The sequence below is a fragment of the Myotis lucifugus genome, unplaced genomic scaffold (assembly GCF_000147115.1).
Source record: "Myotis lucifugus unplaced genomic scaffold, Myoluc2.0 scaffold_437, whole genome shotgun sequence".
Lineage (NCBI taxonomy): Eukaryota > Metazoa > Chordata > Mammalia > Chiroptera > Vespertilionidae > Myotis > Myotis lucifugus.
In genome coordinates, this window is record NW_005871485.1 from 798,952 (window position 1) to 813,933 (window position 14,982).

General features: G+C 43.6%; 1 protein-coding gene across 4 annotated transcripts in view; it reads left to right on the forward strand.

Annotated features, from left to right (window-relative positions):
- Positions 1-14,662, forward strand: part of UVRAG (UV radiation resistance associated) — a 274,963-nt gene extending 260,301 nt beyond the window's left edge. For all 4 annotated transcript variants that reach the window (XM_006102885.3, XM_014468223.2, XM_023744219.1 and 1 more), the window contains one exon: positions 11,155-14,662. In XM_006102885.3, the coding sequence (XP_006102947.1) occupies positions 11,155-11,857 (703 nt within the window). In that variant the 3' untranslated portion in view covers positions 11,858-14,662. The remainder of the gene's footprint in view (positions 1-11,154) is intronic.
- The last annotated feature ends 320 nt before the right edge of the window (positions 14,663-14,982 follow it).

Genomic DNA, 14,982 nt, shown 5'->3' on the forward strand with positions numbered 1-14,982 from the left:
GTGTAAAGTCACCAGCCTAGATTTCTTTTCTGACATCAGCGCTCTCTTCGAACTGCCTACATGGATGGTTTCACGAACACATTCTTTGGAGTTCATTTGTTTTATCCTGTCTTCCAACCACCATAAGCCCCATGGTCCTCCGGGCCTCAGTTTTCAGTGAAGGAATCTCCCATCTATTCTCTTTACACTGGCCAGGAAGCCAGGCATAATCCACCCTTTTCCCTCTCAACCCTGTGTCCAACCTTAGCAACCCCTGCTGATTTCCCCTGATATGTCTGTTTGTTCATATCTATGCATTTCCACTCTGGTCCAAGCCAGGATCTCTCACTTAAAACTACTACACAGCCAGTGGTCCTCCAGCATCCACCTCCAGTCTGTCCTCCAACCTCAGCCAGAGCAGACTTTTCAAAATACAAATCAATCAATTAATCTCTCTCCCTCCCCCATGCCCACTGAGCCTAAAACACTTAGCGACTTAGATGAGGAGAAAAACTCTTACAAGGCCTTTGGGCCGCTGCATAGCGCAGACCTGGTTTCCTCTCCAGCCTTATTGTCTTCCATGTCCTTCACTTGATGACCTTTTGGGTCCTCACACAGTGCTCTGCCTAGAAGGTGCTCCCACCCACTAACCCATTCTTCACCTGGTGAAGGATTCTACTGACCCTTCGGATCTTGGCCTCTCTGCGTCAGTTCTGTCACCAGCTTTCCTAACCCATGTTAAGAAACTGCATGGCATGTGTTAGAGGTGGTCATGGTGCATTGATGTTTGTAATTTTGTTGACAAATGTCTGTCCACTCCCTCAGTGGTGTAAGCTCAGTAAAAGCAGGAACCATGGCTTTTTTCTGAATCATTGTTGTATCCCAGATACAGTAACGTCTTAGATAAAGTCCCCAGAAATAGTCATGTCTAGTGCACAGTGCCTTGTGCATAGTACACTCAATATGTATTTGAATAAGGAAGTAAATAATTTAATTTGTTATAGGGTGTCCCCTGAAAATTATAAAGGCAGTGTTTATTAAAGCAGCGGTCACCAACCAGTGGTCCATGGACCACTATTGGTTCATGAGGTCCGAAAGGTTGGCGACCGCTGTATTAAAGTACATTTCATTTTTAAAACGTAATAGAAATCAGCTGTTAAAGTGTGTATACATTTTTGGGGGGATACCCTATATGTCCTGTTAATCTGCATACAGTTTTATACTGCACCTCTTTGGGTGGTACATAAGATTAGGTTCCCAAGACATTATCCCGAGACCCTCACAGTCTCTTACTAAGCAATGATTAAATGATGGCTAAATGGCCCTGGCCGGGAAGCTCCATTGATTAGAGTATCATCCCGATATGCCAAGGTTGCAAGTTCGATCCCCGGTCAGGGCACATACAAGAATCAACCAACAAATGTATCAGTAAGTGGAACAACAAATCCATGTTTCTCTCTCTTTCTCTCAAATCAATCAAATAAAACAAAATAAATTTTTTAAAAATGTTATTCAAGCACTTCTCCCAAAGGCCTCCAGCATATCCAAAAATGGTGGCAAGTGCTACCCATTTTTCTTTGAAAATAACACCCAACTACAGCCCTGTGCCTCGGCTCGGGGCAGAGCTTCTTAGAAGCATGGTGGCAGCTCAGCTTCAGCAGCATCTTTCACAGCTTCTGTCATTGGCCTCTGGAGTCCGAAGCTTCCTGGAGCTCTCTCTGCAATCAACCTTTTAAGTTCTGAAAGCATCCCCTGACTTTAAAACTATAGGTTTTAATTTCCCCAAAGAGTTCTTTCTGGGGCTGGGCTCTGTGAGATGACTATTTCTCTGGCTTCCCTGGCAAAGTTATTATTTTTTCCTAGTTTTCAGCATAAACACTTTATTACTCCCCTGTCTTAATTGCTGTCCAGACACTCCCACGGGTCCCCAAGTACCATCCCTGGCATCTCTCTGTTTTACAGACCACTTTACAGTCCTCATCTTGTTTTTTGCCTGACTGTGTCCGTAGATTAATTTGTATGATGATTTGTTTTGTTTTTGTCTTGTTTTGTTAATCTTCAACTAAGGATATTTTTTCATTGATTTTTAGAGAGAGTGCAAGGGAGGGGGACAGAGTGAAACATCGATACGAGAGAGACACGTCAATTGGTTGCCTCCCACGCATGCCCCGATCAGGGCTGGGGATTGAGCTTGCAACCAAGGTATGTGCCCTTGATGGGAATCAAACCCGGGACCCTTCAGCCCATGGCCTGACACTCTGACCACTGAGCAAACCAGCTAAGGCTGTATGATGATTCCTTAAAGTGAAAGCTAATGGGTAAAGAGGTTGCCTTGCCCACCTCCATGGGACCTCTTTTGTCTCTTTGGGGGATCATTCTCTATTCCCTGATCCCAGGGAGCTCAGCCTTGAGCCTGGCTTCCAGATAGGCCTCCTGGCTGTGGGCACGCCCTTAGCCTCGTCTCCTGGCTTATGCTGGAGCCCCTCTTCCAAGCAGGGCCCTGTGGCCCAGGGCTACGGAGGGTGGATGGCCAGCCCTCACATCACATGGCCCAGGGAAAGGGATGGCTTCAGCTTGCTTGTTTTATCCTTTGCCTCTGGAACTTTGTCTTTCAGAAATTCGTCTTTCCATCAGTACTCGGTTTAAAGAAAATGTAAAGGCTCCCTTGTTCATTTAGACCTTTTTAAACTGTTTTTATTTAGTCAGACTTTGGCAGGAAACCTTTCAAGCTGAGCCCAGGGGGGAAAGTGACCATTGGCACAGAATTCAGCCAATGCTTTTGGCCTAAGATTGCTTCTATTTTTATTTTGTTTCTTGTTTTTGTTCACATCCAGGGCAAAGATTAAGCACTTTCACTTATCTGGTAATGGTGAGAGGTCTTTAGACTGCTCGCCTGTGGCCAGGATACCGCATGCTTAAAACTGTTAACCCCCAGCTACCTCCTGGGAGATAAGATCTCGCTGTTCAACTTGGCTTTCCCAAAAGGAGGCTCTGTGCTTCTACTTGACCAGAGAGAGAGAAAGGGGAAAGATAAATCCAGCCATGGCTGGATTTTGAAAAAGGATAGTAGCCTAATTTATGGAGGTTGTTTTTTGAAAAAACTAACTTTATGTCATAATTTCTTAGCTGCCAAAAGACGTAATTCTACCTCGGCTTTGCCTTGGCAACCTGCTTTTGGCAGCCGGAGCAGCCCTGTCGTTGCTCTGCATTATTTAAGCAGTAATCTTTAAGAAGGTGAGAAACTATTATTGCTTTTTAGCACAGTTGACATGATATTGGCGCGGACTCGTACCTAGAGCTTCAAACATTTCTGATGGCGGTAAACCAACTTAAACACCTCCGTGTAGAGGTCTCGCTGCCATGAGGTCATCGCTTGCTACAAGGGGAGCAAGAAGAAGATCAAATGTTGTTTAAAAGGTTGTTGTGGGGTTTTTTGCTTTTTAAGAATTCTTATTTCACGGAGTTGTAGCTGTAGATTCTGGCCAGGATCCAGACCGTCAAGATTTAGCATCTTGACCAGCTGTGATCTAGCAGTGTTCCTCAGAGGAAACATTTTGTAGGAGGGAAAGACACATATTTGAGACTGCGAAGTGTACTCTTTCCTAATGCTTTACAGAGTGAGGCCTGCTTGTAGACAGATAACACAAGCACAAGGACTGAAAGAGAACAGGAAAAAAACCTTCTCACACCGCTCCGAACGCACCCCCGCCTCAGGAACTTGCTTGATGTGGGAAGTTTTTATTTTCCCTTTATTTTATTTCCCCCTCAAGTCTCCACATGTATATCATTTTGTGTCAGAATGTGTTTCTGTTCATCATTCATGCTTAAATGCAGCAGCATTCCTGTAACAGCCCAACAAGTCTTAGGAGGCCAGAAACGCCACACGAGCTTGATATGATGTAGGAGAGAAGGAAAGATACCAAGCCACTTGACCTAAAAATTATTCTGACTCTCACTCCTCCCTCAAACAGAAATAGAGGTCAAGTGTAGGTGTTCTGGCGGCAGTCCTAGGGGCTGGGAGAGAAGGGAACTCACATTTATTCAGTCAGTCTGCCTTTGTTAAGTTATCTCTGTGCCTCAGTTTCCTCATTTGTCAGATGAAGATGGTGTTCACAATTCATAGAGATGTGAGGATTAAATGAGACCATGTATAAAGTTGTTAACAGAGGACTTTCTTACCCCATAGTACTTCATAAATGTTAGTTGTTATTGTTTTATTCTTAATAACAATTTATAGAGTACCTACTCGTTGTACTAAGAATTTTGCTTGTATATCTCATTTAATTCTTGCAGTAACAACTGTTGGATGGACATACCCAATTTACAGAAGAGGAAACTGGTTCGGAGTAATGATGTGCTTCACCAATTTCTGTGTTTTGTAACGGTGGGGTTGCATGTGGAGTTCTGGAATATTACTTATGGGAGATGTGGAAATGAGAACACATTTTGGACCAGGGCTTTCTTATCTTGTTTGCTCTCTCCCAGTCCCTTTTCTGTAAAAGGAGGCTATAGCTTTAAGCAACAAAACCAGCAAAAAAAAAGAAAGAGGAGGAGAAAGTTGTGGGGGCGAGGATGACAGAGAGGAATGGACTGGGTTCTACTGTCTCCAGGTTGGCTTCCTGGCAGGTATTTGTGTAAAGGCTATAAAAGTTCGAACGTGGTTCTCCTCGGTGACGCTGGGGAAATAGAGAAATTCTGCCTCTTACACAAACTCTCCCCCTGAAGCTAAATTCATGCAGAAAAAATGATGCATCAGGGGTTTGGGGACAACTGGAATGTACCACAAAGGATTCTGGGAAGTTCTTATAGTCCCTAAGCACTTGGTAGATCGTGTAAATAGAGGCAGTTTGAGCATTTCTACTTCATTCAAAGCTTTCCCCACCCCAGGTCCTGAAGAAAAAAGAAAAGAAAAAATGGAATGAAGTTTCATGTTGGGCAGGATAACTCTTTTGATTGATTTAGTACTTCTTCTCCAAAACTCTTATACTACCCTTAATTCTTTATCCGCTTCTTGCAGCTAGCTCCCTGGTGCGCAGAAGTGGAGATGGGGGTGGGTGGGAAGAGTGCCGATTGTTCCTGTTTAACCAGTGTGCTGTGTAGGGGAAAACAGTAGAAGGAAGGAGCTCTAGATTCTGGTCTTTCCTCTGCTACCCATTACCCTATGTTTCTGCCCAAGACATACATGTCTTTGAGCCTCAGTTATCCCTTCTGTAAAACACTTTGGGAATCCGAAGCCCATGGAAGCTAATAATAATGACAACAACCATCGGTATATCTGCCAGGCATCTTGCCAAGGATTTGAAGCACATCGTTTTATTTACTCCGTACCGCAGCCCAGCAGTCCATTTTACAAAGGAGAAAACTGGAGCACAGAGAGATAAGTGACTGCTTACAGTCATATAACTAATACTAGTAAGTGGCGAGTTCAACCTTAAGTCACAACGCCAACTAGGCTCATGGTGGTGGCAGAGCTAGGAATAGAATCCAGGTCTTTGAACATCCTTTCTCATCACTGTCCTTCCCTCCAGATACAGCTGAAGGGCGAACAGCAGGTAACTGACTGCAATAAATGAGGACTGGCAGAATGAGGAAGAGATTAATCACCTTAGTTTATAGACATCAGAGAAGATTTGATCCAAAGAAGCCAAATTTAAACCAGACTGTCCTCCTCGTCCTCTAAACTCCAATCCACTTGGCTTCTCCCCATCATGCTATTGTTTGTGACCCTGGGATATCCTTTTCTACTTGTAGCAATGGGTTTATCATTAAGTAAGGTAACAGCCCGGATGTGGTTCAGTTATTCAACAGTCTGTGCTGTGTTTTCACTAAACCATGACCTAGTAAATTTGCAATTACAATATCTTTGGGTTGTTGTTTTTTAATAAATTCCTTTTAATTGCAGCATTAAACCCCAGATGTCATGTTTCCAGGTTTCCAGCTTGGATCTAAGCCAAGCTGGAAGACACATCTACTCAAGGCAAATGGCTGAGGAGGAGAAGAATGTGTGCAGTGAACGGGGGGACTCAGTTCAGTTGCTTAAACCTCAGGCTCCGTGGCCCCGAATCTGTAGTCTAAGGCAGGAGTGGGAGACAGAACAAAGTTCCCACGTTTCCTGCTGCGTCCGCTCCTCCCAAACACCCACGTTCACTCTGGTTGTTTCTAAGAGTAGAAATTCCCTCTGAGTTACTCATCACAGCTTAAATTGCATACCAATTTCATTTGATAAATAAATTGTCAGCAGTCTTTAAAAATTGGTCATGTAATTAGGAAATCTATGCGTTTCGACCTCTTCTTCCATCTAGATGAAATAATCACAAAGCCAGACTGTAATCAGACAAAAGGAATTTTGAAACCTTCTGGGCCTTCTTTTTTGATCTATTATTTGCCTTTTTTAATTGCCACCTTTTACCTTTTTAGGCAATACTAGAGATAAAATACTCCTTTTCTTTCTCGTACAAATTTAGCTTCCACTGAAATGTGAAGTGAAGGTTTCTTCTGGACACCTATTAAATATGAAAATCAAATTTTATTAAAAATGTATGCTTTGTGTTTTTATACAGAGATGCTCACGGCAGTTTCTTTTTTAAATTTATTTTGGTTAACATTTTAGATCTTCATTGTTGAAAGTGTTACATGTGTCCCCTTATTCCCCCCATTGACCCCTTCTAGCCCGCCCCCACCCTGCCCTAGGCTCACAGCAATTTCTTAAGAGTAAGATTTTAGAAATACCCTTAATCTATAAAACTAAGGGAATGATTAAGCAAATTATAATATTCTAGTCAATGGAACAACCATTTAGAATTGTTTACCAAGAGATTTTAATAACATCCAACAGCAGACTACAGAATTGTATATATCTACCACAAACACAACTTTAGGTTTGTTTGGTCTTTTAAAATTAAACACACACATAAAATCAAAGTCTGGAAGGAAAATATTCAAAATTAACAGTGGTTATTTGATGGGTAATAGCCTTGTGAGAGATTTTTATTTTTCATATGGTTTATATTTTTTTAATTTTCCCTGGAAAATTATTACAATAATTAAAAATGCATGTGTGTTTGTATATATTTTAATGTAATCATTCAACACTTCAGCTGTTTGGAACTCAGCTATCTTAAAAATCTGGAACATTGCTAAGATCCTGGAAGTAATAAAAAAAATTAATTCTGAGCAGCCAAAACTAATGTTACAAAACTCATAATAAAGCATACTATGCCCAGGACATCTGCTGGCCCATCACTTTAATCCTGTTTACTCTTACTTTGCACACAATTCTTAGGGCATCTACTTTACAAGAACACAGCGAATCAGAAGCAAACATTAGAAAAAGAGAAGCCCCTGTAGGGAGAGGTGGATGCAGCCACACTGCCATGACAGTGAGAGAGGACATGGGGAAGCTCAAGTGCAGTGTAAGAACTCTCAGACTCAGATCCTAGGAAACAGGCCACTGAAGATCCTATAGTCTCTTTACTATGTCGTAGTTTAGTAATACATGTTCATAGTGGTGACCCAAAGTTTTGAAGATACCTTTATTGCCCCTGGCCGGTGTGGCTCAGTTGGTTGGGCATCGTCCCATACACTGAAAGGTTGCCTATTCAGTTTCTGGTCAGAGCACATGTCGAGTTGTGGGCTTGATCCCCCATAGGGGGCGTGCAGGAGACAGGCGATCAATGTTTCTCTCACATCGATGCTTCTCCCTCTCTCCCTCCCCCTACCCCTCTCCCTCCTCCTCCCCCTCTCTCTAAAAATCAATTAAACAAAGAAGACACCCTTTTTGTCCAGCTTACTCTTTTTAAGATTATAAGAAATACTTTAATAAAAATTTGGAAAGGTTTTATTGCACATGGCTAAAAATGATAAGAAAGACAAACGTGACCATTAAAGGGTAAACTTTAGATACGTAGACTTCTTTATTGCCTGTCCATAATAATGCATTTCCTTGCCCTTATTAAGAGGGAACATTTTACTGTTACTAGAGTTTTCCAAATTGTATCTCAAGCTATCATTACCTGGATTCTCATAAAAATCCAAGGAAACAGGAGAAGAATATCATAAAATCGGGATGTCAGAAAATATCAGTCTCTACCTCTCAAAAGCCTAAGAATACACCCTTTAAAATGGGAGTAACACCCCAGAACTTAGATATACTAGTAGGCTGGACGAATTCAATGAAAAGGCCTGTAGAATGGCATGTACTGGTAGCTTGAAGTCTGGCGTATCACTGGCTTTTAGCAAATGTTAGTTGAATTTGAATATGATTCCAATTGGGGGATGAGACAGACTGTGTGGGTTCTAGAGTCAGACTGAATCTAGTTCTGCACCTTAAACCACAGAACCCGCTCACCCGCCTGCCTTTTTCACAGGGTAGATGTGAGGGTTCAACATTGTGGATGCTCAGGAAAATGGGAGTTCCCTTCCCATTGTAGTTGCCAGGAGGGACGTCACACTTTATTACTTTTCTGTTGTGCAACATTGAGGAGAGCCTCCAGGGAGTCGCAGAACCCTAAAGCAGCGGTCGCCAACCTTTCGGACCTCACGGACCACCGGTTGGCGACCGCTGCCCTAGAGGACTACAGAACCCCTGTCCTCTGTGCCATAAGCACTGCTGCTGCACCCTGGTCCATTTCTCATGCTCTGCCTTTCATCAGCCTAGGAGGGAAGCAGAGCAGGCTGGGGTGGGGAGAGGGGAGGCGTTGGCGGCAGGGGAGGTGTCATGGCATTCACCCTTCATAACCGAGAGTGGTGAGCACCAGGCGTCTAGTTCCATGCCACACTGTCACCTCCCTGTCCCAGGCTGGTTCACCTGGTGCTTCCCACGCCTCCTCGGCCGGGGTGGGAATAGACGGTGGGTAGTGCTGATGCTCTGTTTTGGTTTGATTGCCTCGGCTTCCTGCAGAATCACTTGGAGAGGGACAGTCGACAAGTGGGAGAGTGAAAACTACAAGGTTCGCAAAAATGTGTGGCTTGCCCAGTTCCTGGGAGTTTTGACAACATATTAACTGAAAACCTAGATTAAGGCCAGCAGGTTTTGCTCTGTTTTTCTTGAGAACTAAAAACAGTAATTTACCGGTGTGCTTGCCCGGGTCTATGCACCCCACAGGCCACCCCTAATTATGAAATCTCTCCTGGCACCAACACTTAGAGCCAAGCAAGGTTGTTTGACGGGCCTGGGGATTAGCAGCCTTGTGGTTGCCTTTTCTCAAGAAGAATAAGCCTTGCTTAGGTGTCTGAGATCACAGGGATAATCCAGCATCAGGGAAAAAAACAAAAAACAGAGAAGGAGCAGGGAGCTGGTTCAAGGGCTTGTGGCTGTGGACACAGGTAGAAGGAACCCTCGCTCCTTTCTTCTTTTTCAAGACACATCACTATTGTGAGCTGGAAGTGTTTTGTTTCAGTGACTGTGGATGGCTCTCCTACAAGCTCGGAAGCTCCTCAGAGGCAGGGCCTGCTCCGTCTTGCATTTGTTTCCCGTCCCCCAGGCCGGGCACATGGAGTAGCTGTTTGTTAGGCGGGTATAGTCTCAAGTCTAGCCTCTGCTCATGCCTGGTAGTTGCCCTTGTGCAAACAGCCTCGGTGTGTGTGTTTCCTCACCTGCAGAACACACGAGTCTAATGGGTCTTGTGTTTCTGCCTCCCTCTGTCTCTGGACCCAGTCTGTTCCTATAGTTATATTGGAGCTGACTAGCTTCATCCAAGTATAATATCAAGAATTGTGATCAGTCCTCTAGGGTGGTTTTACTAGCACAGTGTATAACATGACCATTATTTCCAGGGTCTGAGTACTCTCTTTCCATTAACTAATTGTTATTTATTATTTCGGACTTAAGAGCAGTAATGTATACTCTGCTTTCCTGACAGGGTTTTTGTGAGGACCAAATGAAATGATGTGTATGAAATTACTTTAGAAACTAAAACTTGTATCGCTTAAGAATGATTATTATTGCTGGCCCGGAAGTATCTTCCTGAGAAGTAACTCAAGTCTGAAAGAAGGCACTTAAGGCCAAACTTATAAAACGTGTGTGACCAGCTTGTAAAGGAGAAGTCGTTTCCCAGATTAAATTTTCATTAAAATATATGTATATCCTTGACCCTCTCTCTGTCAGTTCTCTAATCCAAGGTGATTAGCATTGGGTATTGGAAAAGCTATTGATCATCACGTCAAGAGTCATGAGTTCTGGTCTAGCCTTGCCATGGCTTCACTGCGGTACCATGAGCAAGTCACTAAACTTCTCTGACAAATAAGGATACCTGCTTTATGAAGATAAAATAAGTTGCCGAACCGGTTTGGCTCAGTGGATAGAGCGTCGGCCTGCGGACTGAAGAGTCCCAGGTTCGATTCCGGTCAAGGGCATGTACCTTGGTTACGGGCACATCCCCACTGGGGGGCGTGCAGGAGGCAGCTGATCGATCTCTCTCATCGATGTTTCTAACTCTCTATCCCTCTCCCTTCTTCTCTGTAAAAAATCAATAAAATATATATAAAAAAAAGATAAAATAAGTTGAATATGAAAAACAAGAATAAGAATATGAACCAGGAGGTCAGGGTTCAATTCCCAGTCAGGGCACATGCCCAGGTTGCTGGCTCAGTGTGGGGCATGCAGGAGGCAGCCAATCAATGATTCTCTCTCACCACTGATGTTTCTCTCTCTCTCTCTCTCTCTCTCTCTCTCTCTCTCTCTCTCTCTCTCCCCCTCTCTCCCCCCCCGACTCCCTCCCTCCCTCCTTCCTTCCCTCCTACCCTCCTACCCTCCTGCCCCTTTACTCTCTGAAAGCAATAAAAATATGTTTTTAAAAAGAAAGAACAAGAATATGGATAGCCCTTCAGATGTGTAAAGTTGGTTGCATCCTTTATATATTGTTCTTTCTAGATCCAATCCCTCCAGTGACTGAAACTCTTCCCCATATGACCTGGTTTCTATCCCCCATCCTACCCTGGTGTTCTCCTCTGGATATGTTTCATTATGTCTTGATCCTTCTTGAAGGAAGCTCCCAAAGTTGAACTCAGAATGCTTTGGGTTGTTTCTTCCCTTCGGGCACTACAGTTTGTACTAAGAATAATTATCAATTTTTATTAACTCAAACCTAAGCATGCTATTTCCTGTCTCTGGATCCAAAAGGCTTAAACTTAGTTCTGAAGTTGGAAGTTAACTTCTCCTTTTTGTTTATCTTCTAGCGACAGACATCACACCTCCAGTGCAATCCCTGTTCCAAAGAGACAAAGCTCCATATTTGGGGGTGCAGATGGAGGCTTCTCTGGGGGCATTCCTTCGCCAGACAAAGGACACCGAAAACGGGCCAGCTCAGAGAACGAGAGACTCCACTACAGGACCCCTCCTCCCAGCTACAACTCAGCAGTAGCCCAGCCTGGGCCCACCACCCCCTCCCTGGGAGAGTCTGAGAGAAAGACAACAACTCTGTCCTCCTCCTTGGATACCTCCTTGGACTTCTCCAAAGAAAACCAGAAAAAGGGAGTCGATTTGGGCAACAGCTTAAACGTGGGCCCCGTGAGTGTAAACACTGGCCAAGAACAAGGAGAAGCCCTCCCTGGGCATCCAGCCACGGTGAATGGCGCTCTCCTACCCAGCGAGCAGGCTGGCGCCGCCAGCGCCCAGCTCCCGGGTGAGTTCCACCCCGGCTCAGAAGCTGAGCTCTGCTGTGCCGTGGAGCAAGCGGAAGAGATCATTGGGATGGAAGCCACAGGTTTCACCTCCAGTGACCAGCTAGAAGCATTTAACTGCATCCCGGTGGACAGTGCTGTGGCAGTGGAGTGTGACGAACAAGTTCTGGGAGAATTTGAAGAGTTCTCCCGAAGGATCTATGCACTGAACGAAAACGTATCCAGCTTCCGCCGGCCACGCAGGAGCTCTGATAAGTGAAGCGAGCAGACAGACAGTAGGTCCAGGACAGGGCTACTGCCTAAAATAAGGATAAAGCTGCACTGGTTACCCTTTGTAATAATTATGACACAAAATAAATATTAATGGAGGATATTCCTCGGGAAAATAGACTTTGTGAATGGAGGAGGGACTCAGGATCATTGTGTATCAGTGGGCCAGACGAAGTTAGATTTTGCTTGCAAGATGGGCTTTACAGGCCTGACCGTTGTTTGAAGGCAAAAGTCACTCTCTAGCTTGAGTCACCTTATAGGTATTCGTCTGCTTTTTTATTTGCTCTTCTATGTTATCCCCAGAGGGAAGATGATAATATATATAAAGAATATATAATGAACTCACCTTTAGTTTCTCAAGCATTTGCCCTCACCAGTTTATAAAACTTTGGGAAAAATTGAATATTTAGAAAAAGATTTCTACCATTTACTGAAGGATCTTTGGCCATTCATTAGGCTGATGAATAAGAAGCACAATAGTCTCCTTAGACCCAGGCGCATATGCCCCTCCCCTTGCCCCCATGCCTCACAGGCAACCGAGAGACTCCACTGTTGCCCCATTTCACAGTGGATGCATTGTGCACTCTGAAAAAAGGACATCAGATTCACGGGTTCTTTAATACAATAGCTCTGACCTTCCACCTCCTCTGATCAGCCATGGCTTTGAGGTAGCCCTCAAATTCGGTGGATCCCAGGGACCCTTGAGGACCCCAAGGTTGTATAATCAAATGGCATCCAATCCTCTTTGAGGGCCAGAGTGTTTATGTGGGCAGATGCTGCAATCAAAACTAGGCCGCTTCCTGGCAGTGCACTCACCAGACAAAATCCACTTGTGTACAGCCCATATTAATTTATTACATTTCAGTTGGAAGACATTGTATGTGATGAAGTATATGTAGAGAGTCAGGCCATCCAATGTGCAAAATGCAAGGCAGTTGAGGTTGTTGGACTAATACTAGATGAGGCATAGAATACTATTGATATGTGTGCAATTGCATAAATATTAAATTATGTTTTTGAAGTCCAGCTGTCATTCCTGGAGCTCAAATTTCGTTTGCTATTGCTTTACATTTTATTTACCCAAGGACATCACCTCAGGGTTGCAAGTTCTTTAAGGAAAATTTATCCGTGTATCCATGTATTGTATAGAAGAATAAAAATTGAGTGTACTTCACTCGACCTGATTTTTTTTTCCAGCTTCGAATTCCTCTTGAAACTACATCTCCGTGTATTTCGTCGAGATAGGACCAGCCCGAACAAAACTAGGGCTGCATCTAAGCTAATGTGTTGACTTCATTTGAATTTACCTGTTGTTATAGCAACACAAACACCTTCACTGGTGTACTCTCTAGTAGCTGCGTTTGTCCTACATAACATCTTAACTCATAGATTTCATAATCATTTTCATATTTTTTCCAAGCATTCCTGGGCTCGATTTTAATTTATAGCCACATTTGAAATGGAATAGCTCATGTTGTTGTTTTCCATGTAAAGGGAACTCACAGAATCATGGCATGACAGACAGACCCAGCTCGCAAGCAATTAAAAGCTTTTACTCGATCTCAAGAAGTCCGTATGAATTCCACATAAAAAGGTAGGCTATTCCAAAGCTGGAGTAGAAGCCATCTGTAGAGGCCCAGCTTCTTTGCACTGTACTGTCATTCGTTTTAGAATCAAAGAGGGTAGAGATAGACACAGTGTAGATATTCGTCAGACTGGTCTGTGGGGTCCTCCAATGAAGTAACAATACCCCCCCCCAAAAAATAGGTTTTGAAGGACTGTGTGAGAATTCAACAATGGACTGTGTGAGTGAATCACATGTGATTGTGATTTTCCAAGATATGGGAGTGGACTTTAAACTATGCCAAACTCAGAGACAAGGTGTGTCCACTGCAGGCCCTGCAGCCTGGCTCCTGGCAGCACCACACAGAGGGCCCCACTCAGAGCCCCTGTCCCGGTGTCATCTCGGGTTCCACGCGGCCAGATGGAGCTCTGGGGCTCCATCCACCCGACTGTCGTTTGTGACCACCTGATTCCTGGGTTCACACGTTTCACCCCCCAACAGTGCCATGAGTGTGATTAGATTGCTCAGAGCCGATCAGTAGTTACCTATACATTTGCTTGATCCACAGGGTCCAATGATGTTATGCCTGAAAACACCACCTAGGTTTGGGTTTGTTTAGTTTGCATTTTGTGTTTTCATTTGAATATTTTTGATGTCTGCAGTTTCTGCCATGACCTGGGTAGAACCTGCAGAATTCCATGTCTCCAGAAATAACTGTTCAACGTCTTCCAATGCTGCATAATTTGTTTTGCCACTAAAGTGGCCATAGCCAAAGGATGGGATGAGTTATCATCTACTCATCTTTCTAGTCTTGTAAATCACTAAAACATCAAGTTTGCTTCAAGGATGGATAGACGTTGAAGTGGAAGCTCACCACTATCCAGTTCTGCACGACTAAGAGCCCTTACAGCTTTCATGTAACTGAGACACTTTTAACAGCCAGCAAATGTTATCAAATGGATATTTGATTGTGTTTTCTCTCTCCACTTCCTCTTACCCACTTTAGAAATTCCAGAGATTTTTCCCCCCCTCAGAATATTAGTTTTGGAAGATTGTATCCAGCTATATTTTTTTAGCAGTTCTAATGGTGCCCATTTATCCTGACCTAGCCGGTTATTTAAATAATTTTTTAAGCCACCACCAATAATAAATGGCATGTGAAACTGATCTGTTGGTAATTGGAAGAAAACTCAGCATCTGTATTTATAAAATAAAATTGATTAGTATTTATTTTGAGAGTAAAAGTGTATGTTATTTCCCTGCTATGTTTGAGTCATGTTTTCTTCATTGTTTTGAATTTCATATTGAAGCTGAGTTAAGTATGAAGACCTTGTTCTCACTCAGCCAGCCATTCCACATTTATTAAACTAACTAGCTCTCGCTCTCTCTCTCTCTCCTCTTTCTCTCTCTGGCTAAACAAGGTTAATACAAAGATTAATAAGCCTTGACCTCTGCCACATTCTCCAGTGGAAGGGGGAGGTAGTTCTATTAACAATTATAATTCAGTGTGATTAATTATATGCTGAGGGATGTGCGGCCATCCTGTAGGG